Source organism: Ovis aries, chromosome 11 (assembly GCF_016772045.2).
Source record: "Ovis aries strain OAR_USU_Benz2616 breed Rambouillet chromosome 11, ARS-UI_Ramb_v3.0, whole genome shotgun sequence".
In the NCBI taxonomy this organism is placed as follows: Eukaryota; Metazoa; Chordata; class Mammalia; order Artiodactyla; family Bovidae; genus Ovis; species Ovis aries.
The window spans coordinates 18900276-18921318 of record NC_056064.1 but is presented as its reverse complement, the minus strand read 5'-3'; the positions used below and the strand labels follow the sequence as shown (position 1 = coordinate 18921318).

Genomic DNA, 21043 nt, shown 5'->3' with positions numbered 1-21043 from the left:
ATTCCAAAACTATCGTTTATCAGCCGTATGATTTTAAACAAGCTATTTGACCCATCCACGCTTTAATTTGTTCAAGTATAAAATGGTGCTTTAATTTTCTCAAGTATAAAACAGCAATCATGATAGTAACTCCTTCACAGGGCTTTTTGGGAATGAAGTGAGACTATTTATACAGAGTATTCAACAGTGTCTGTTGCACAGTCAGTGTTTCCAGAGACGCCGGCTGTTGTCCTCATGATGAACCTATGAGTGGCGGGGTCAGGCTGTCTGGCTATAGAGTGATGGCACCCAGGACACAAGCTAGAGCCACGTGGGCCCTGGGTCCCTCCTGGTGCTGCCGTCCCCTCCACATCCCACTCCTGCCCCATCGGTCGCAGCCACGGTGGAGCCAGTCCTCGGGTTTGTGTGTGGTCCCTTTGCTCGACACCCCACCCACATCCCACCCGGAGACCCCAGTCCCCATGGCGTAGCCCCCGTACCTGCACCACCTCCGGCCTCACGTTGAAGGTGTACAGCCAGTCGCTGAAGCGAGGGTAGCTGTCGAGCTCCGAGGTCCTCTCGCCCGGAGCCACGCTCAGCTTGCACTGCCACTGCTTGCAGATGTACCGGAGCAGCTTCGCCTGCAGGGAGCCCAGGAGAGAGAAGGGGGTTCACTCGGGGCGTGTGGACGTGATTCGGGGAGCTCTGGCAAACACGAGCCGTGAGACACGGACGGGGGCCTGCCAGGTGCCCCCTCCGCTGCCATTCAAGCAGGGTGAAGCAGGAAACCGAGGAGGCATGGGGAGACGAGTAGGGTCTGGCAGAGCCAGCAGGGAAGCCTAGAGAACCAGCCCCTACCCTCTGTCCCACCCAAGGCCGGCGGCCACACCACCCTCCCCACCTCCCACCAAGGACCACGCTCTTCAGAAAGTAATGGGCAAGACTGGGCAGAACAGAGTATGGGGTGGCACAGAAGAAGGGCTTCCTGCTTGGGAGAAGGGGAGGGGTACAGGGAGTCAGTGATGGATGACGTGAAAAACGCAGGGGCTTGGGGAGGATGAGTAACCTTCCACTTAAGAGGCTTCCAGCCAAGAATCAGATTGCCCAGGCTAGGACCCGAGGGCTCAGACACACCCGAGCCCTGTGACCTCGGACAAGCTACAGAACACCCTGCCCCCAGGAAAGTCTCAGTTTCCTGCTCCAGAAAAGGGGGTAAGAATAGAACCTCCCTCTCAGGGAGGCTAAGAAGAAAGGAAGCCCTCAGCGTGAGTGCCCAGCCCACGGCACGCGCATCCTGAGGGCCGGCCAGGCCGGCGGGCTGCGGCTCTATTGGCCAAGGTCCCTGACTGGGGTCCACCAAGAGGCTTTCAAGACTCGCTCCCTGAAATGCATGCAAATTTCAGACACGTGAATCTATGTGTTTTCCAGGCAAAGCCTGTCCACGGGTTTCAAAAGAGTCTCAAAAGGCTAAAGCTGCAAATAATAATAGAGTAAATACTAGTATTCTCTTTGACAAATGCTGGGCTGCCCCACACTGTGCTGAGGAATGCGGAGGGGCAAGACCTTCAGGGCAGAGTGCAGCCGCGACTGATTAAGAGGGAGTGGACTCAAACGGAGGGAAATGAGCGACAACCCAAAGAGGGCAGGTCCCACTGAGACTCAGCGACCCCGGGACCCCATGAGAGCTGCCGAGACGGCGACTTGGGAGCTTCCCCTCAAGACAAGCACCACCTTCACAGTCTTGCATGAATGAACCCTGCCCTTGGGAGCCACTTCCCAGTACCTGCTGCCCCCTCGAGAGTTTTGCTGTTGCTAATTCATTCCTTGTTCTTTCATCTGTAAATATCTCAATGTGGTCAACTCTCTGGGACCCTATGGACCCTAGCCAGCCAGGTTCCTCTGTCCAAGGGATTCTCCAGGCAAGAATATTGGAGTGGGTGGCTGTGGGAATCTTCCCAACCCAGGGATCGAATTCACGTCTCTTGTGTCTCCTGCACTGGCAGGCGGGTTCTTCATCACTAGCGCCACCTGGGGAGCCCTTCTCCAAGTGTGACCAGAGGCCATTCCAAGTTCAGGACCTCAACTTTCTTTTCCAGCCTCATCTCCATTCCACCCTACCCCTGACCCACCCAGTCCTCCAGGTGAGCACTCTCCTAGGAGCTAGTCCTCAAATATTAATACTTTCTGTATGTCCATACTCCTGGGCCTCTGCTCAAATGTCTGGAGTAGCTGGACGTCCTGCTCTCTTCCAGCCACAGTGTCCTTGGCCTGGTCAAGACCCCCTGGGCTAATGAGAATCCTCCCCCGTCTCCCCTGCCTAGTGCCCTGTCCATACCTCTCTGGGAGCCGCTACCACAGAGGGCCTCCTGTTCAAGCTTCTAACCGGGTCTCCCCCTACAGATGTGAGCTCCCGGGGCAGTGAACACAGCACAGATTTTGGAGTTGAACAGAATCTGCATTCAATACTGGAACTCCAACTGAAAACCTTAATTTATCCACTTAAAAAAAGAACTGTAATATATAGTAGAACTACACGTAACTTTGTTCTGTATTTTGCAATGTCTTGTAGCATAAATGTGTTATCAGACTTCGATAATTTAACGTGTTATGTAAATGTGTTATCATACTTTCATAATTTTAAAAAAAGAAAAACGACTCTGATTCAGATCTAGTTTCTGTCATTTAACTGTGTGACCTTAGAGAAGTTCATTAATTTTCCTGAGTCTTGGTTCTCTCATCTGTACAACAGCAAGGATGATTCCAGCTCACAGTAAGGTGGGAGGATTGAACTATAGTATGGAAACTTCCCCCCAAAACTAGGTTAGTCCCCCATTATTATACACCAGAGCAGGAACTATGCCCGCCTCATTGGACTGTCCCCACAAGCCTATTGCTGCCCCTGGTACATAATGTGTGCTCAAAGATGCCTGAGAAAGGAAGGAGGGAAGGAAATACAGGGGCCTCATCCCCACATTAAACGGTTTCCCACAGCCTGCCCTCCACTCCAAACTGCTCTCAAACCACAGCGTCAAATTGCTGACCAAAGATAGGGCAATAAATCAATTAACTGTGCAAAGTCAAAACCATTCTCTTCCGCATGAAGCAACAAGGTCGGGCTGCTGACATTGACATCAGCAGCAAAGAGGTCTATCCATCCCCAGCCTGAGTGTTTCAGGGGCCACACCCCTGGGAGCCAATGAATAACCTGTTCATTGTGCTAAGACTTTGGCCCACACAGGGCAACATCAAGATCAGCCAATCTGGCCTTGGCAATGAGCCAGGATCTGGGGGCTTCTCTCATTCAGCCCCATCACCAAGTGCAGCCCTTTTCAGCCTCCAGGCCCTCAGCCCTTGTCCTCTATCAGATCACACATTTAATATTTGGCTTGTCTGCTTCCTTCTTCAGATGGGAAAATCCCTGAGGCCAGGTGCCTGGTCTATGTTCTCTATCACCTGATCACCACTGTGTCCCCAGGAGCCAGCATGGCACTGATGCATGGTCTGCTATGGTGAAACCTTTGTTGAATGAATGAGCAACTGAACACATATTACATTCTGTAGCCCTGACAGGCCCTCATGTTTATTAAAATGAGAGTTGAAAATAAATGTCAGCTGGGCAAGTGATGGCTCAGGAGAGTCTCAAAAATCAGGGTGGGTTCCCCTGAAGCGGAGTGAGAGGTTTCTTTATTTGAAGGCTGCTAGAGGTCCTCACTGGTCTTCTCAGGTGGTTCAGATGGTAAAGAATCTGCCTGCAATGCGGGAGATGCAGGTTTGATCCCTGGGTGGGGAAGATCCCTTGGAGAAGGGAAAGGCTATCCACTCCAGTATTCTTGCCTGGAGAATCCCATAGACAGAGGAGCCTGGCGGGCTACAGTCCATGGGGTTGCAAAGAGTCGGACACAACTGAGCAATTAACACTTTCATTTTTTTTCAGAGTTCCCATCAAAAGGCAGCCAGAGTGACTAGTGGGTAGGACCCAGGAGAACTTAAAGAATTCCTCACTGTACCCAGGTGACAATCCGCAGCCCTGGCTGGTCATGAAGACCAGGAAGGAGAATGAGTCATGGGCAAGGGGGGTTGGTGTCTTGAAGCTTGTGAAGAAGAAACGACACCTGCAGATTTGTGTTCTGCTGGAGGAGGTGTCCGGCGTACAGTGCCTACCCAAGCAAAATAAGACTGCTCTCACTTTTTGGAAAGTTGGCCACAGCTGTAGAGCCACCCAGGGGTTACTTTCCCAGACAAACCACAGCGGGCTGGCCAGCCCAGCCCTAGGGGCCTCCACCAGGGCCTTTCATGGGTAGCGTCATTTTCTCTTAACCACAAAACCGCCAGATAGAAATTCTCCAGAAGGGAAGAACACCTGGGGTTTCAGCACTGGGACCCAGCGGCGAGAGGGAAAGAGTCATCAGCACCCTGGCCGCAGGGGCGGACCGAGGCTGGAACGAAAGTCTTCGCCCACCTCTGATACTCTTTCGTTAACTGAGCGTGCATCCTGCGCCTGCCCTGAGGCTCAGTCATACTTACAGAAGGAGCAGAAGAGCAGCAAGTCAGCCCACAAGCAGCCGCTGGGTATCACCAAGACATGACGCATGGCAAGTGTTTGCTAAGTGTCCGAGGCTCAAAGATCTGGGCTCTGGTTCCAGTTCTGACATGTCAGATCAAGGCTCTTAGGGAAATCTCCCTTAGCTCAGCTTCAATATTACCATAAAATGGTATTGTTTTAGAGAAGCTGGAGTCAAAATAACTATATGTGAATGTGCTTGGAACAACACCACCAACAAAAACACAAGCCCCAGAAGGTTTCCACCGGTTACACCAAACACACCCAAGACGCAGTGTAGCTCCGAGGAAGAACTCTGGCTCTCGGGACACAGAGACCTGGCCCCCAAGCCCCTCACCATCACCCTCCCCCAGAAGTAAACACGGATGTAACCTGTCAGCCTCAGCTTCCCCACCGGTAAAATGGGGCTGATTTCCCTCAAAGGGCTATAAAGATTTACATGAGAAAATCTGGATGTAAAACGTTCGGCAAAGTGCCAGGCCCTCTCAGAGTCCCAGGACATGCCATCTCAAGCAGGGCAGGTGGGTCAGTCTATAAGGACAGAGGTGACAGACATAAATGGGCAACGAATCCCAGCACAGGCAGAGAGGGACACCAGACTCCCATGGACAACAGTGAGCTCTCTCAATTATGCAGATCACCTCAACACTCAATCAGCAGCCCTAGTAGTAATAATAATCGTATCTATCTATTTTTTCTCCATGTATGCAGCTTGTAAAAATCCTGGTTCCCCAACAAGGATCAAACCCACACCCCCTCCCTTGGCAGCTTGGAGTCTCAACCACTGGACCGGCAGGCAAGTCTCTCTCTTCTGTTTACTTAGCACGTTATCCTCTTCTCTTGCTGGGTTCTCAATGAAAATTCCAGGAGGTAAGCATGGTGTCCCAATATTCACACAACCCCAAAGCCCCTAAGCATAGCATTTTCCCACAGAATAGCTCTGTACAACCAAAAAGGTCACAACCCATTCAGACTCTTGAAGGGAGACAAGAAGAGCGATGTCAAGATCTGGGTGCTGGGAGCTGGCTCACTCGGATCCAGTCATGTCCAGACAGTCCCAGGCAGTGAGTCCTCTGAATAAAAGTCACAGACTTCCCCACACTCTCCACACTCTCCAGCCACGATGGGCCACCGCCTCTGGTCCTCTGTGCAAGAACCTACCCTCTGGGCTACACCTGACTCCTGCTCTGAAATCATTAAAACCAACTACCACCCTGCCCAATGCCAGGGGGCTGCCCCTTTCAAGGAGACCCCACCATGCTTTGCAGAGTGAAGCGAGGCCCCTGCAGGCCCCTACACACTTCCACCCCTTTCCCCGGCTCACTCAGCCCTCCAGCCAGCAGGCACACTTCATGGACCAGCCTCCAGCTCACCCACACCTATGGGACCCTGAATCCTTCCTCCCAGGTGGACTGCATGAAATATTCTTAAGAGGACGTCCATGGCAGTCTTTGTTAGCGCCGTATTCCTGTGCTTTCATGCATGCTAAGTTGCTTCAGTCGTGTCTGACTCTTTGTGACCCCCATGGATCTCAGCCCTCCAGATTCCTCTGTCCATGGGATTCTCCAAGCAAGAATACTGGAGTGGGTTGCCATGCCCTCCTCCAGAGGATCTTCCCGACCCAGGGATCAAACTCGTGTCTCTTATGTCTCCTGCAACCGGAAGGCGGGTTCTTTACCACTAGCGCCAGCTGGGAAGGCCAGGTCCCTGTCTAACCCATCCCAAACTTCAGGAAGTCGCCAAAGCTCTCAGGACTGACTCCAGCCTTCCCCGGACAGTCCTTGAAGCTGCAGCTCCTTCCTGGGCACCAGCCAGGTCTGCCAGGGCCTCGGGAGGCTCCTCTTACTTCTCCCATCTCCTCTCCGAAACTGGAGCGCGCTTCTGGGGACGCCCGGCCGACCCCGCCAGCTGAGCAGCCTGGTGTGGCTGCCACGGCCAACGTGTTGCAAAATGATTTCTGAGATAGTAAGGAAGGCTCTGGAGGCCATGGCTCGGCTCACGGCTCCCCCGCGGGCATGACCAGGCGCTGGGCTCCAAGAGTGCCTCGGCGCTGGCACTGCCGAGTCCCACGGAGCTCTCGAGGGTACCCAGGGGGGCTGCCGTGAGCAGGCAAGGGGCAGAGCCAGCATGCCAGGGAAAGTGGGGATGAGCAGAGGAGAAAGTGACCTCAGTTCCCAAACCGGGCATTTCGCAACCAGCCATCCTTCGCTCCCTCCACCCCACGCACCCGTGCTCTCCCTCCAGGAGAAGCTGCCAGACACGTGCATTTGTTACAGAGACAATCTCCCCGCCAAGCCTCCTGCCAGCAACCTTGCCCTGACGTCAAACTCGGAGTCGGGGAACTTCAAACACAAACAAACAAGTCTGCCCCAGACCACAAGTGGAGCCGTTCCCAAGGAGGCCGGGGGTGAGAAGGCCACAGCTGGAAACTCAGGGCCTCCCGCCCCCTTCCTTGGCTCCACTGGGGCTGCAAACTCTGGGGCCTGACAACCAGCGGCAAATGGGAGCTTCAAACCCCAACCAAGACAAAACAGGATCAGTCTTTGGTTCTGCTGATGGCTGAGAGTACCAGGGGCCAGTACAGCAGAGGGTGCAGGGAGACCCTGCCCGGAGGCACTGATGACTCCGTTAATTTCCTCTGTGCAATTAGCATCCCCATTAGATAGCATCGCCCATTCTAATTGCTCTGGTGCTGGGTGTTAAGTAGGCAGGAAAGGAGGGACCAATGAGGCTCAGAAGTACCTAAGAGACTTCTGGGGAAAGAGGGAGCTTGAGCCAGGCTAGGGTGGACAGCCAAGGACCCTCGTTTTCTCAGCAACACTGGTAGGTGTTTCTCAGCAACTCCACTGCAGTCCTGAGACTCAGAAGGAAAAGTTTCCAAGAGAAAGGCATTCCCTTGACCTACATATCCTAAGGCAGCTCCTACCTGAGAGGCCAAGGGTGGGCAAAGTGAATGTGCTCTAGAAAGCAACCGTGGCCTTGAAGAACCAGTGCATGAGCAGTCTTGGGGCTGCCGTGGCGGGCTTGCTTCCCAAGTCGATTCAACACTACAAGCGCCCAATACCCACATGGGTTTTTCAGAACCAGCAGTCCTCAGGGGCTGCAGGAACAAACTGGACTAAATCATGAGAAAGCCAAACACCTGCTTCAACCCCTAACTGCCCTGGGCCTGAAATGACGACACGAGGGAAGGAAGAACTTCTATACATCACCCATTCATTCAGCAAATCATCAGGAAAGTTGGTCTGGGCTCCCAGCACCGAGAGGCACTGTGACATGGCCATAAGCAGCCTGGCGCATAAGCTTGAAGAACTGGTGTGTGAGATGCATCATCAACTAGTGACAGATGTGTCCACAGACAGATCTGACCAGACGGAGGGACAGAAAGGGGAGAAGGTACGCCCACCCTCGGAGCCTCCCTGATGGCCCCAACGCTCAGCGCGTCTGCTGAGCAGCCACGGAGAGCAGGTGTCAGGAGACAGAGGGGTTGAGGCACCCACAAACCAGACCCCTTAACGACACAGCCTGTGTCTCAACTCAGACATACTCCACATGCCTGTCTGAAGTTCACCAGCCCACAGAGCACAGCCTAGCTCTCAAGCCCTGGACGACAAGAGGAAATCCCGGAGAGTTCCTGACACTGCACACCAGAAGAGACCTGGATGCGAATTATCAAGCCGAGACCTGGAAGAAAGGCAGAGGCTGCACCTAACGACTAAGGTGGGCTTTTGCCAGTGGGCCCACTTCAAACTCTGATCTGAAAGCACCTGCAATGTGTAGCAGGTTGTGTCATATACTGGGGAGGCAGGTCTTCCTTTCCAGAGACACAACTGTTTGCCTAGCAACTGAGACCATCACAGAAAAGGATAGAGAACCGTGCAGGGGTGAGGGGCCAGGGCAGGGGAGCTCCTCGAATACCCGGGGCTGACAAATGTGGTGGCCATCTCCCCTGGCATGCTGGGTGCCATGTTAGGTGCTGCCCACTACCCATCTGGTAGCCATGCCTGACCTCTTCTGCACTCGCAGGCCGATTTTGGCTAGGGCAGCACCATGCCTGGTGATGAACTGATCCAAGTCAGCGGTTCTCAACCCTGACTTTACATCCACATAATCGACCTAGGATGGGATCCAGCATGGCTCTTTTGTGATCTGGGACCCACTCCCATCTTCCTTTGAAATTAACTATGTATGACAGGTCTGGTCAATGAGATATGAGGACATGTCCACTGGAAATGCCAGGAAAGTGTTTCCCTCACAAGTGGGGCAGTCTCTGGGGCTTCCCACAGCCCTGCTTTGAAGATTAGAATAGCCAAGAGTTGTCCAGAGACACCTCTGTCCAGCTGCTAAACACATGAGCCATCTAACTCCAAACTTCTCATTGCAGGAGAGACATAAGAGTCCGTTTGTGGAACTCACATTTTCTGTTACTTGCGATCAAAAGCAGTCTTTACCGCTAACATTTATTAACTTTGCACTATCACAGGTTCAGTTCAGTTCAGTTCAGTCGCTCAGTTGTGTCTTTGCGACCCCATGAATCGCAGCACGCCAGGCCTCCCTGTCCATCACCAACTCCCAGAGTTCACTCAGACTTGTGTCCATTGAGTCGGTGATGCCATCCAGCCATCTCATCCTCTGTCGTCCCCTTCTCCTCCTGCCCCCAATCCCTCCCAGCACTATCTCAAATCTCCTTCTAAAACCTTGTAAGTCTTCCTGTTTGCCTCTGGAAAACCTACAGAAGGAAAAAAAAGTTCTCTCTCCATTCTTCTTGGGGCCCCGTGCTACCCACAAGCACTCCTCCAAACGTCTTCGCAAATTTCAAAGAGCAGCTACATGTTTATTAAGCCCAAGTTAGCCTTTTTTTTTTTTCTTTTTTGGTTTGTACTTTTTATTTTCTTGCCATGACCACTCTGAGGGAGGGACCACGTGGAGAGACTCTGAGCCCGTACAGGGAGGGATGGTGGGCCAGCTGAGTCCAGCTGCCCAGCCACCCTCGCCAAGATCCAGAGGTGTGGGTGGGGCCCTCCAGATGGGGACAGCTGATGCCAGAGTATGCCACCTGGGTGCTGCCACAGAGGTCTGTGGAACCCCAGGGGGACTGGGTCTATGGGGTGGGGGGGCTGAAATCCTAGAAAGACATCAAAGAGGAGATAATCCCCGAAATGGGTTCAATCAGTTGTGGGGGGGTGGTGTGTGGAGTGTGACACACAGAGGGTAAGGGGTAGGGACGACACCCAGGTGAGGAGCAGAGCAGAGGAAAGGCCAGAGTCACAAGAAAACCTTTATGGGGAAAAAAAAAAAGGGATATATTTATATGGCAAGCAGCCAGAGACTAGAGGGGATGGGGAAGACGGGAGAGCAGTCAGCCAGGGGGCAGGACCAGCTCATGCAGACCCCAGAAGGTTCTGGAAGGCCCAGGAAGACCACACTAAGGCGTGTGCACTCAATCTTGCAGGCATGAGGAGGAACACAAAAGCAGAAACGTGGTCAGATCTGCATTTTTGAATGATCATTCTGGAAACCATGTGGAGGACAGATTGAAGTGGGTGTGGAGAAACCCGAAACGGGGAAGCCAATTAAGGAGCCAAGGCAATTCAGCAAATGAGAACAAAAGGTAATTTAGTCAGTGGCTGTGTGGGTGGAAAGGAAGGAGCAGATTCTAGAGATGTTTTATTACATTTTTTACTCTAAGACAAGACTTCCCTGCTTGCTCCTCCAGAGAATTTCTGGCATACCAGCACCCTGGAATGCAGGAAGCCCATGAGCTGAACTTCTCCAACAAATGAGTCAACACGTGTTTGACTTCTTGGAGCTCTGTGCTTCAGGGGGGAGGGGGCCGGCTACAGGTCAGAAGCCTTCAGGCCCCAAGGTCTAACTTGGCCCAGGCACCTCAGCCCAGGTGGCTCTCACTTGAGGTCTGCCCCCTTCTCCACCTCCCAGGCAGAGGGGAGCCCTGCACCCACCAAAAGTAAAAGTCATTCCCCAGAATCTCCATCTTCAGCTCCTCCTGAAACCCCCAGAGGAGATCAGACAGAAAGAGGTTGGAGAGACGCAGAAACTGCCAGAGCGGCCAGGTCCAGGAGGAGCATCGCCAGCCTGCCCACTCCAGGCCACACGTAGAGCACTGCATCCCCTTTCAGGAGAGCTGCCCAGGTGTTCCTGCAAGAGAAAGCGGGAGCTCTCCCCATCTTCAACGGAAAGATCATGGGGATCAGAGCCAGAGGGAGACTCAAGTTCAAATCTCGCCCCCACCTCCTACCAGCTAAAGGACTGCAGGCCATGGATCACGCCCCTGAGCCATCATTTCCTCTGTTGTAAATGAGGGGAAAGATCGGCCTCCAAAGAGCACCGTGGAGACAAAACGATAAGACGTATCCAGCAGCTGGCATGCCCATACGCAGCCGGTATGCCCACAGGCACCTGCAAATATCTACTCCCATCTCCCGTCTCTGTGGCCTTAGTCATGCGTAAGGCTGTGGCTTTGATGACTGGCAGGGAGCCCGGGACAGGGGGTGGGAGGAGACCCCAAAAGGTGAGTGTCCAAATGGCCGGGGTGGATTACTGATCTGCTGAGGTATCTGCAGGCTCCCATGGAACAAGGCAGAGATCTGATTGTGGAAACAGTTCTGAGCACAAGGCGTGGGGTGGGGCGGGGTCGGCATTACCCCCACTTTTACAATCCATTCTGTACCATCAAGGTCTAAGCAACACCTCTGACACTGAACCACCACCGTGAGTTCCAGGTGAGACCAGGATGTCCCACCAGTGATGTGACTGTCCGTTCTAGCTTGAAGCGCACCCAAGAGATGACATCAGATCATGTGCGGGTCAAGCATCTTGGGCAGATGCCTCACACGCGACACAGTTTACAGCCCTCATCCTAACCTACCCTCCCCACGGGCCCACGAGGACCATCCTCATCCCCAAGGCTCAGAGGCTAAGTGACGTCCCTCAGATCACACGGCCTTTACTGCACTGAGGCACCAGCTCCACACCCATGCTTTGAGAGAGAGAGAGAGAGAGAGAGAGATACATTTTACATATATATATGTATTTTATTTATGTATTTTATTTATATATGTATATATATACACATATATGTTTTATTTTTATATATATGTATTATATATATATGTATTTTATATATATATATATATATGTATTTGGAGAAGGGAATGGCAACCCACTCCAGTATTCCTGCCTGGAGAATCCCATGGACAGAGGAGCCTGGCAGGCTACATATAGTTCATGGGGTCACAAAGAGCCAGACATGACTGAGGGACTAACACATATAATTTTAGACGTATTCCCAGAGAATGACCTATCAGTAGGAATCAGGGTTTTTTGCCGCTTTCTTTGGCCATCCTGCGGCATGGAGGATCTTGATTCCCTGACCAAGAATCGAACCTGTGCTCCCTGCAATGAAAGCTTGGGGTCTTAACCTCTGAACCACCAGGGAAGTCCCCATAGCCACGATTTTCAGTCCAGTTGTCAATGCTTTCACCCCTCCCCCAAGCCCCCAGAGTAGACAAAATGGTTTTAAGTTAATAGACTAAAAACGAGCTCTCAGCTGAAACAGTGGGACTCCCTGGGGCCACTACCGGCTGGGACCCCTCAGACATCTCTCAGGAAAGGAAGACCAGGGGTGCTTGGCAAGTGTATCCACACCTCCTTTCACCAGGGATCTGCCAAGGCCATTCGACTACCCACAGCCTTCTCTGTTATAAAGTCTTCCCAGCTCTCTTCTTAAGAGACCATTTTATCTGGGCAGAGCAAGATAAGGACATACGGGGCTTAGGTAACACAAGAAAGAAATCAGACCTGGAACCCAGGAGCGGAATTGCAGTGGGGTTGAGGTGACATCAGCTCTGGGACCACCCTCTCCAGCACACAAAGGCCCAAAGATACAGGGTCTCTGTCCCTAAGGCCTGTGCACGTCCCTCAGCTGTACCGGGGCTGACATCACCAACAGTATCATTGGGGGAGAGTGAGAAAGGGCTCAGATAGCAGAATGTCACTAGTGAGCCATCCCAGGAATGCCAGCTCAGCTCTCCCTAGAGGGATGGTCAGACCAGGGTTCACATCCCAGGTCTATTGCTGGCCAGTTGCCTTGAGTCAAGTTATTTAGCCATTCTATGCCTTAGTTTCCTTATCTGTAAAATGGAGGAATAACAGGACTAACTTCATGGCAGGAGATGAACGATGCTCGGCACTAGGCTTCAGTATCAGTAGTGTGCGTGCTCAGTCATGTCCGACTCTTTGCGACTCCACAGACTGTAGCCAGGTTCCTCTGTCCATGGAATTTTCCAGGCAAGAATACTGGAGTGAGTTGCCATTTCCTCCTCCAGGGGATCTTCCCGACCCAGGGATCGAACCCTCATCTCTTGCGTCTCCTGCCTTGGCAGGCAGGTTCTTTACCACTGGTGCCACCTGGGAAGCCCAACACTAGGCCTGAAAGATGGTTAATATTCACAGTCAGCCATCTTTATCAAGAAAATTCCAGATCGCGCTATCTTTGAAAATAGTTAAATTTAGTTAAAATTCTGACTTGTTGATTCCCTTAAAATCTTGAGCATGTTCCTAAGTGAGTCAATACACATGGCAAATTGCAATGTGTCCCCCCAAAAGGGGCAGATGCAGACAAGGCCAGGAGAAGCTGGAACACACTCACCCCAGAGCCTTCCTGTTCCTACTATTCCTGGCAGGTCAAGAGCAGGCAGCAGAAGCAGACCTGTTGTGACAGGCGCCCCAGTGAGCTGACCGAGCAGCAGAGCGAGACAAACCAGGGCAGCTATTAAGATGCAACCGCTCACCAGGTTTAAGTCAGCTGTTGGCATGACCAGCTCGGTGACTTTGGGTTGGCTCCCTGAGTCTCTGGGTCCCTGTATAAATGAGAATCCTCCTAGCACGGTGGCCAGCGCTGGCCTGGCTCTGGTAGGGGCCTCAAACAGCTGAGGCACTCGTGGAGGTAGCAGGGCCAGAGGCAGAGTCCAGGAGGGCCTGGGAGGGGTGGGCAGTGGGGGCCTGGCACGCGGGCTGTCACAGGAGCTGTCCTCCAGGCCCCAGGCAGAGGTGACACAGCTCACACACACACACACACACACACACACACACACATACACACCTGCCATCCGAGACAAGCTATGGCTGAACAAAGAGGGACCCCATTTCAAAATAAAAACAGAGCAGGTGGGCTGCCAACTGCCCAAGAAATCAACTAACCGGAACTTGTTGAAGAAACTAGATAATAATATCGGACACTGACAAGGGGTCTATCCCGTGCCAAGCATCGGTTTAATTGGCATATATGGCTTCCCTGGTGGCTCAGATGGTGAAGAATCTGCCTGCCATGCATCAGACCCAGGTTCAGTTCCTGGGTCAGGAAGATCCCCTGGAGGAGGAAGTGGCAACCCACTCCAGTACTCTTGCCCGGGAAATCCCATGGACAGAGGAGCCTGGTGGGCTACGGTCCACGGGGCTGCAGAGCCGGACCGGACTGAGCGCGCAGCACAAACGAAGCACAGGGTGCAGGCTCCGGCCACACAGGGAGGAAGTGGCAGAGCAGGGGCTTGAGCCCAGGTCCGCAATCTGCCCCCGGCTCTACCTCCACGAGTGCCTCAGCTGTTTGAGGCCCCTACCAGAGCCAGGCCAGCGCTGGCCACCGTGCTAGGAGGATTCTCATTTATACAGGGACCCAGAGACTCAGGGAGCCAACCCAAAGTCACCGAGCTGGTGACGCCAACAGCCGACTTAAACCTGGTGAGGGGCGGGGGGAGGCAGCTGATGCCCCATGCTGGGTTTGACCTTATAGAACACCCCAGCCCAAACCTACAGTTCAGACAAGGACCTTCCCACCGTGCGGACAGACACATCAGCAACACGCTGCATACAAACCCAGGCGAGGCTCTGCCCCCTGGCCAGCAGGCCTGGGGAACCCGCGGAACCCGGGAGAGAAGCCACCAGTCTCCACCCGCTTCCTCGGCACAGTTCCCTCCTCTGGGGCCTGGCCAGCCACCTCCTACTCCCTCCTAGCTGTCCGCAGAAAGAACCAGACCAAGAGCCTACTGCTGGGTCCCCAATCGCAGGAGCTCTGCGTATCTGGCCTTCTGATGTAACTGCTCGAGGTGGAAAGATACACACAGGCTCTTGCATAAGGACCGATTTCACTCACACACAGAACTCGGGGGCAAGTGGTGAGCTCTGAGGGCCGGGGTGTGCCAGCGGCCCACGCCACTGGGCAGGACGGCGCACGTCTCACACTCCGAGGAGGCGAATTCTCCCATGGCCCGTTTCCAGGTGACCCAGATACTCTAATTCCCTATCTAGGTGGAGGAGGGCTCACCTGCATAGAGAACAACCTGGAAAAATCCTAGAGGGCTCTGGACCTCCTGCCCATCAGTCTTTTCAGCCAGCCCCCACTGAGGACCAAGGCGGGGGTCGGCAGGGGGCTCAATTGGCAGAACAGGACCCTTCTTGAGATCTCTCACATCCTTTTAAGTCACAAAATCCAAGAATTTTCTACAATGAGGAGAACCTTCAAGAAGGCCTCACTTGTGGGGACTTCCCTGGTGGTCCAGTGGTTAAGAATCCACCTTGCAATGCAGAGGACGTGAGTTCGATCCCCGGTCAGGGAACTAAGATCCCACATGCCATGGAGCCACTAAGCCTATGTACCCCAAATAGACCATCTGCATGGCAAGGAAAGATCCTACACGATGCAAGCAAGACCCGGGTCAGCCAAATTAATTAGTTAATATTTTACAAAGATGGATACCCAACAGCAACAACAAAATGAGGTCCAGAGAGGGGCAGTGACTTGTCAAACAAGCACAGGAAGTTAGAAGGCAATGCCAGGACAGAACCCAGGCCCCCAGGCTCCTACCCAGGGCTCTTTCCTCCTTACTGGACAATAGAAGGTCTGGGTTCAACTTGCTGTATGAGAGAGATGCTTGGCTGGGCCTCCAGCTCTCTATTTTTTATTTAGCAAATTAGGGACTGTTTAAAGAAGTTTATACACGTTAACTCATTTCATCAGAGGAGCAAGATGTTATTACCATCCCCACTTGGGGATCAAAGTAAGACACAGAGATAAAGTAACTATTGGAGGCAGGATGTGACCTCAGACAATGTTACCCCACCTCCAGGGCCTGGACCGTTGGCCCAGGCTGCCTTTGTGACTGCAGGCCCTCAGGGTAAACAGTTGGTTAGGACAGTTGTTCTTCAGAGAAGCAGGGCCCTGAAGATGCCTCCAGGACTGTGCCCAACCCAGCAGCCCCCGTGGATTTGCCCAGAGAATGCAGGGAACAGACCTGCCACCCAGGATGCAAGTCTGGAACCAGCCAGAGAAGGGACACTGTAAACTCCTGTGTGTGTGTGTGTGTGTGTGTGTATATTAGTCGCTCAGTCATGTCCAACTCTTTGAGGCCCTTATGGACTGTAGCCCACCATGCTCCCCATGGAATTTTCTAGGCCAGAATACTGGAGTGGGTAGCCATTCCCTTCTCCAGGGGATCTTCCTGACCCAGGGATCGAACCCCGGGTCTCCTGCATTGTAGGTGGATTATTTACCAACTGAGCCACCGGGAAAGTCCATAAACTCCTCGGGGGCCTGGAATGCGGGACCCGAGTTTACAGCTGGGAAGAGCAGCTTGGCTGGGTCTGAGGCCTGTGGCCCCTCCCAAGGCTAAACACCCCTCCCCTGCACCCCGGGCCTAGGAGGGGAGGAGCAACCGCTGTGCAGCCCCCAGGCCCTGCCCCCGGGGCCATGATTCTGCACTCTTGTGCAGACTCCTCAAAGCTCAAGCACTTGAGTCTTCTTTCTGAAAAAGGAAGCCATTTCTCAATGAGGTTGCTACACGCGGATACTGAGAAACACAAGCCGAGAGGCAAAGGGGGCACCGGCCCCAAAGGGAAGAGACTGAGGGGGAGGGGCTGGCGTGGGCTGGTGAGCCTGAAGGTGCCCTCGTGAAACACGAGGAGACAATGTGCCTGATCTTGTCCACTCCTGTTCGCCACTGACACGATGGGAACAACCTGAAGACCCAACCGCAGAAGCATGGCTGAGTAGGTTATGGTAAAACCACTTAAAGTATTACAAAATCATTGAACACGCTGACGAGAAACATGGGAAGTTTTTTGTATCGTTCCATTGAGAAGGCAGGAAAAAAGAACTGCACTATAGATGTAGGGGGAAAAAACAAAACATTTTTGCCTAGAAAATGCATCTATGAGAAACATCTATTGCCAAGTGAGTTGAGTATGGGGGGTGGGGAGGGAGGGCTGTCGGGAATCTTTTCTTCTACTTCTCTGTTTTCCAAATGTTCTATAATTACCATATCCTGGTTTTATTAATATAAGGCGATTGGCAATAATAATACATTTTGCCTTTTTTTTTAGTATTTATTTACTTAATTATTTGGCCGCACTGGGTCCTAGTTTCAGCATGCAGGGTCTCTAGAGGTGGCACGCAGGACCTTGTCCTATGTGGCAGCAAATGAAGTCTTAGGAGCAGCATGTGGGACCTAGTTCTCTGACCAGGGATCAGACCCAGGCCCCCTGCATCAGGAGCTTAGAGTCTTAGCCACTGGACCAGCAGGCAAGTCCCATTAATAATACATTTTAAATAGTCAAAAGAGGGTGGTGGTGATTCTCTTCCAGCAAAAGAGAAAAAGTCTGGGTAGGCAGCCAACCTCAAGTCCTATCCAGAGCAGAGCCCTGCCCAGGACTGCCACACCCAGCCTTCCCACAAAGGCTGCCACAGCTGGTTACTCCACCTGCCCGGCTGGGTCTCAGATGGAGAGGAAAAACTCACTGATTCTGAAGGGAAAGGGGAGGAAGGGAATAAAACAATTTGATGAGATGGCATTCATTTCACCAAAACGTTTAACTTAATTTTTAAGAACAGTGTGTGTCCATCCATTCATTTAAGAATATGGAGTACCCACTATGCCATGCCCTACAGGTAACAGAAAAACGAGTAAGACCCATTTCCCACCTGAAAGACTAGATTCTAACAGGGGCCGAAGATACCAAGTGACCACACAGAGGGGTATTTGACAAGCACTTCTACGATGTGAGCTGTAGTGAGAATTCAGATATGAGAAAATAAAACATCATTTCCAGCTTCCGAGAAATGACAGGTGGCAGACAAGGGGTCATGGCCAAGGTAGGCTTTGAATTTGGTCTTGGAGAATGAGCAGGTGTCCAGAAAAGGGTCAGGAAGATAAGCCAGTTAAATAGACACACTTACCTCAAAAGAAGTTACAGATGGAAGCAATCGTAACAAACCTCTCCACCTTAATAATAAGCAAGGAAGTGCAAAATGAAAAGAAATGGCAGGGTGACTCCAAAAAGTCCCTGGCTGGGATGTGGTGGGAGCGCTGAGCTGAGAGGTACAGCCTTGCTGGAGGGCAGCCAAGAAATACGACACTGCAGCAGCAGCTTGCAAATCGGCACGCACGCTTTGAGCCAGCAAGTCCATTTCTAGGAATTTATCCTAAAGAAACAATTAAGCATGAGCCGAAGGCTATTCACGGAAGTGTAACTTAAAATAGCCAACCACAGGGAAGTGGGTAACTAAATTCTGATATGTTTATATAGCAAAAACTATACAGCAACTAAAAAAAAAATCCTATTTTCAAAGAACATTTAATGACATGGACAGTGTCCATGATAGAGCAACTTAACAACTCGAGAAAATCTATTTTCAGCATAAACCCCTCCCCAAATTAACTTTTTAAAATTTTAAAGCATTATTTTTCTTTTTTCACCTTTATAGAAGTCAAGTTATATCTTGTAGCAAAATAAATCTATCAAAACTTTGACACTGGAAATATAGTCTATGCTGATGTTTTTACTTTTCGGTATTTTGCTTATAATGACCTTTGTATAATGTTATTCCAAATGAAAGTATAAGATATGTTAGATGGGTTTTCAGTGGGGCGAGAAGGGGCATTACAGACTTAGAAAACAGCAGAAAGCAGAAGTTGAGAAATATGGGAATTCCTGGGGAGGAAAAATGGCTGAACTTTCGAGATAGAGCTCGGTTTAATTGCTGGAGCCATTATTTTCTAGTTGTGTGACCTTCAACAAAGTACTGAACAGAACGCCTCTTGAGCTTTGGTCTCCTTCAAAGACATCGTCTTAAACAAAGGAAGCCCCAGCTTAAACAAAACACCTACTTAATACGCTGGCCAGGGGCCCCCATCAACTCTCTCTCAGAAGTTTATACATGTAGAGTCCTTTCTACCAACCATGAAACAAAATCCACCTTGGCTCTGTTTTTTTGTTTGTTGTGTGTGTGGTATATTTATCTATTTATTTGATTGTGCCAGGTCTTATCTGTAGCATGTGGGATCTTCACTCTTCATCACGGCATATGGGATCTGGTTCCCTGGCCAGAGATCAAACCCGGGCCCCCTACATTGGGTGTGCAGAGTCTTAGCCACTGGACTACCAGGAAAGTCTCCAAAATTCATTTTGGATGCACACAAGTAAGGTAGGAATTCTCATGTATAAGACACACCATCTATGTAATAAGAGCATTTGGGGAATACAAAGGAGTGTTATACTAGAAGCCAGTATATAACGCATCCCAGTTTCAGAAAGAGTAAACTCTGACAAGGTATTTGTCCTAAAATCAAGAAAATATGAAAATCTCTCTCTTCTAAAGACGGTGATGACCAGGTGAAGCCTTTGGTCACAACTCAAGCAATAATGTCATCCACATGCTGCTTAATAAGTCTGAATTGTGTCCAAAATGAGGAAACAGACATGAAAGTCAGATTCCAGGTCCTAAGCAGACTGCAGGGGTAAGAACTCACCTTCTACAGAAAGTCTGGATTAGAGAGCACCACCCTCATTCTCTCCAGAATCTGCCTATATTTCCCCAATTCAACACTAAAATAGAATTGAGGCAAAATTCTCTTGCCAGCCTACCTGGAGTACCCTGGTCCCAACCACCCCATCTTCTTTCAGATGAAAAAGGCACCAAAAATGCCAAGGTCAGCTGCCTTAGGGGTAAGAAGCCACACCCTGTAAAAGCTTAAGATTTGGAAAGAATCTTTCGGAAAGAAATGCAAGCTCAGGGAACAAATTATAAATAATCCAGAGCCCCAACCCCTCCCAATGCCAGGCTTTGGCAAATCCAACAAGATAAGCCTTCGGAGGAAGAGACCCAGGAGGCTCGGCTCATTCCCAATTATGTATGATCACAGCAGCTAACCCCCACACAGCGGTGATTACATGACAGGTGCCGTTCTGAGCACTTTACATGCAGTAACTCACTGATGCTCACAACGGAAGATGAAACACACACACACAGAGGATAAGCAACTCGCCCACAGTCAGGGCCAGAACCGGCCCATCCAGGGCCTTTGTGCAAGCTGGAAAAGAGTGCCCCTGCCTCTAGAGAGACGCAGCACAGCCCTACACAGCACACATGCCTGGCAACTGGAGACAGTCTGGATTTCAGCAGCCTCTCACCTCCTTGTGCAGTGCGCAACCCGCTTGACTGTATCAGAAGCCATGCAGTGCTTCCCTAATGGCACAGTAGAGAAGCATCCGCCAGCTAACGCAGAGGACGCAGGTTCCATCCCTGGTCCGGGAAGATTCCACATGCCACAGGGCACCTAAGCCCGTGCACCACAACTGCTGAGCCAGGGTGCGGCAGCGACTGAAGCTGCGAGACAAGATATACAGAAGCACTGATTTGGTGACTACGTCACAGTTATTTTACTCTGCTGATGTCATTGTGAATGAAGCGTAACTTAATTTTAACTAATAGTCCATCCAAAGCAGTCTCGGTCAATATCAACATTCATATCTGAGGGCCCTTGGCTGCTTACTTGTCAATTCCCCCCCCATGAGCTTATTAGCAACTAAATGATAGGAATATGTCTCTCACTTTTTACACAAAATATTTCAAACATTCCCCCCAAAAGTGCAACATAACATAACTTCACCACCAGATTTAACAAATGTTAACATTTTATCACATTTGTTTCAGACATTTTTAGTAAGAAATGAAACATTATAAATGAGGTTAAAATTCCCTTATATTCCTTCCTAGAGACTTTTTTTTTTTTTTTTTTGGCTGTACTGGGTCTTAGTTGCTGCATGTGGAATCTAGTTCCCTGACCAGGGATTGAACCCAGGCCCCCTGCATTGGGAGCTCGAAGTCTTAACCACTGGACCACCAGGGAAGTGCTCCTATAGCCTTCTAACTTTCTCTAGTGCCTCTACAGGCAACCACTAGGGTGAAGCTAATGGGTACTCTTCCCATCAAGGATTTTATAGTTTTGCTCCACCGTTTTGATTGTTTTAACTTACAAATGGTTATGATGACTACACATATACTATAACTTGACTTTATACCCATCTTTCTCTTAAAGTAGCCAGGCTGATTCATGTTAGGTTTAACCTCTGAATAGTTCCACCATTTATTGATACATTTCCCTCCTGATAGGCATTTAGGTTGCTCCCAGCTTTTCAGGATAAAAGATGCTA

General features: G+C 51.0%; 1 protein-coding gene across 2 annotated transcripts in view; it reads right to left on the bottom strand.

Moving 5' to 3' along the window:
• LOC101117683 (kinase suppressor of Ras 1) overlaps positions 1–21043 on the bottom strand; it is a 159981-nt gene that overhangs the window by 69970 nt on the left and 68968 nt on the right. For both annotated transcript variants that reach the window (XM_060395266.1, XM_060395267.1), the window contains exon 2: positions 480–620. In XM_060395266.1, coding sequence (XP_060251249.1) covers positions 480–620 — 141 coding nt within the window. The remainder of the gene's footprint in view (positions 1–479; positions 621–21043) is intronic.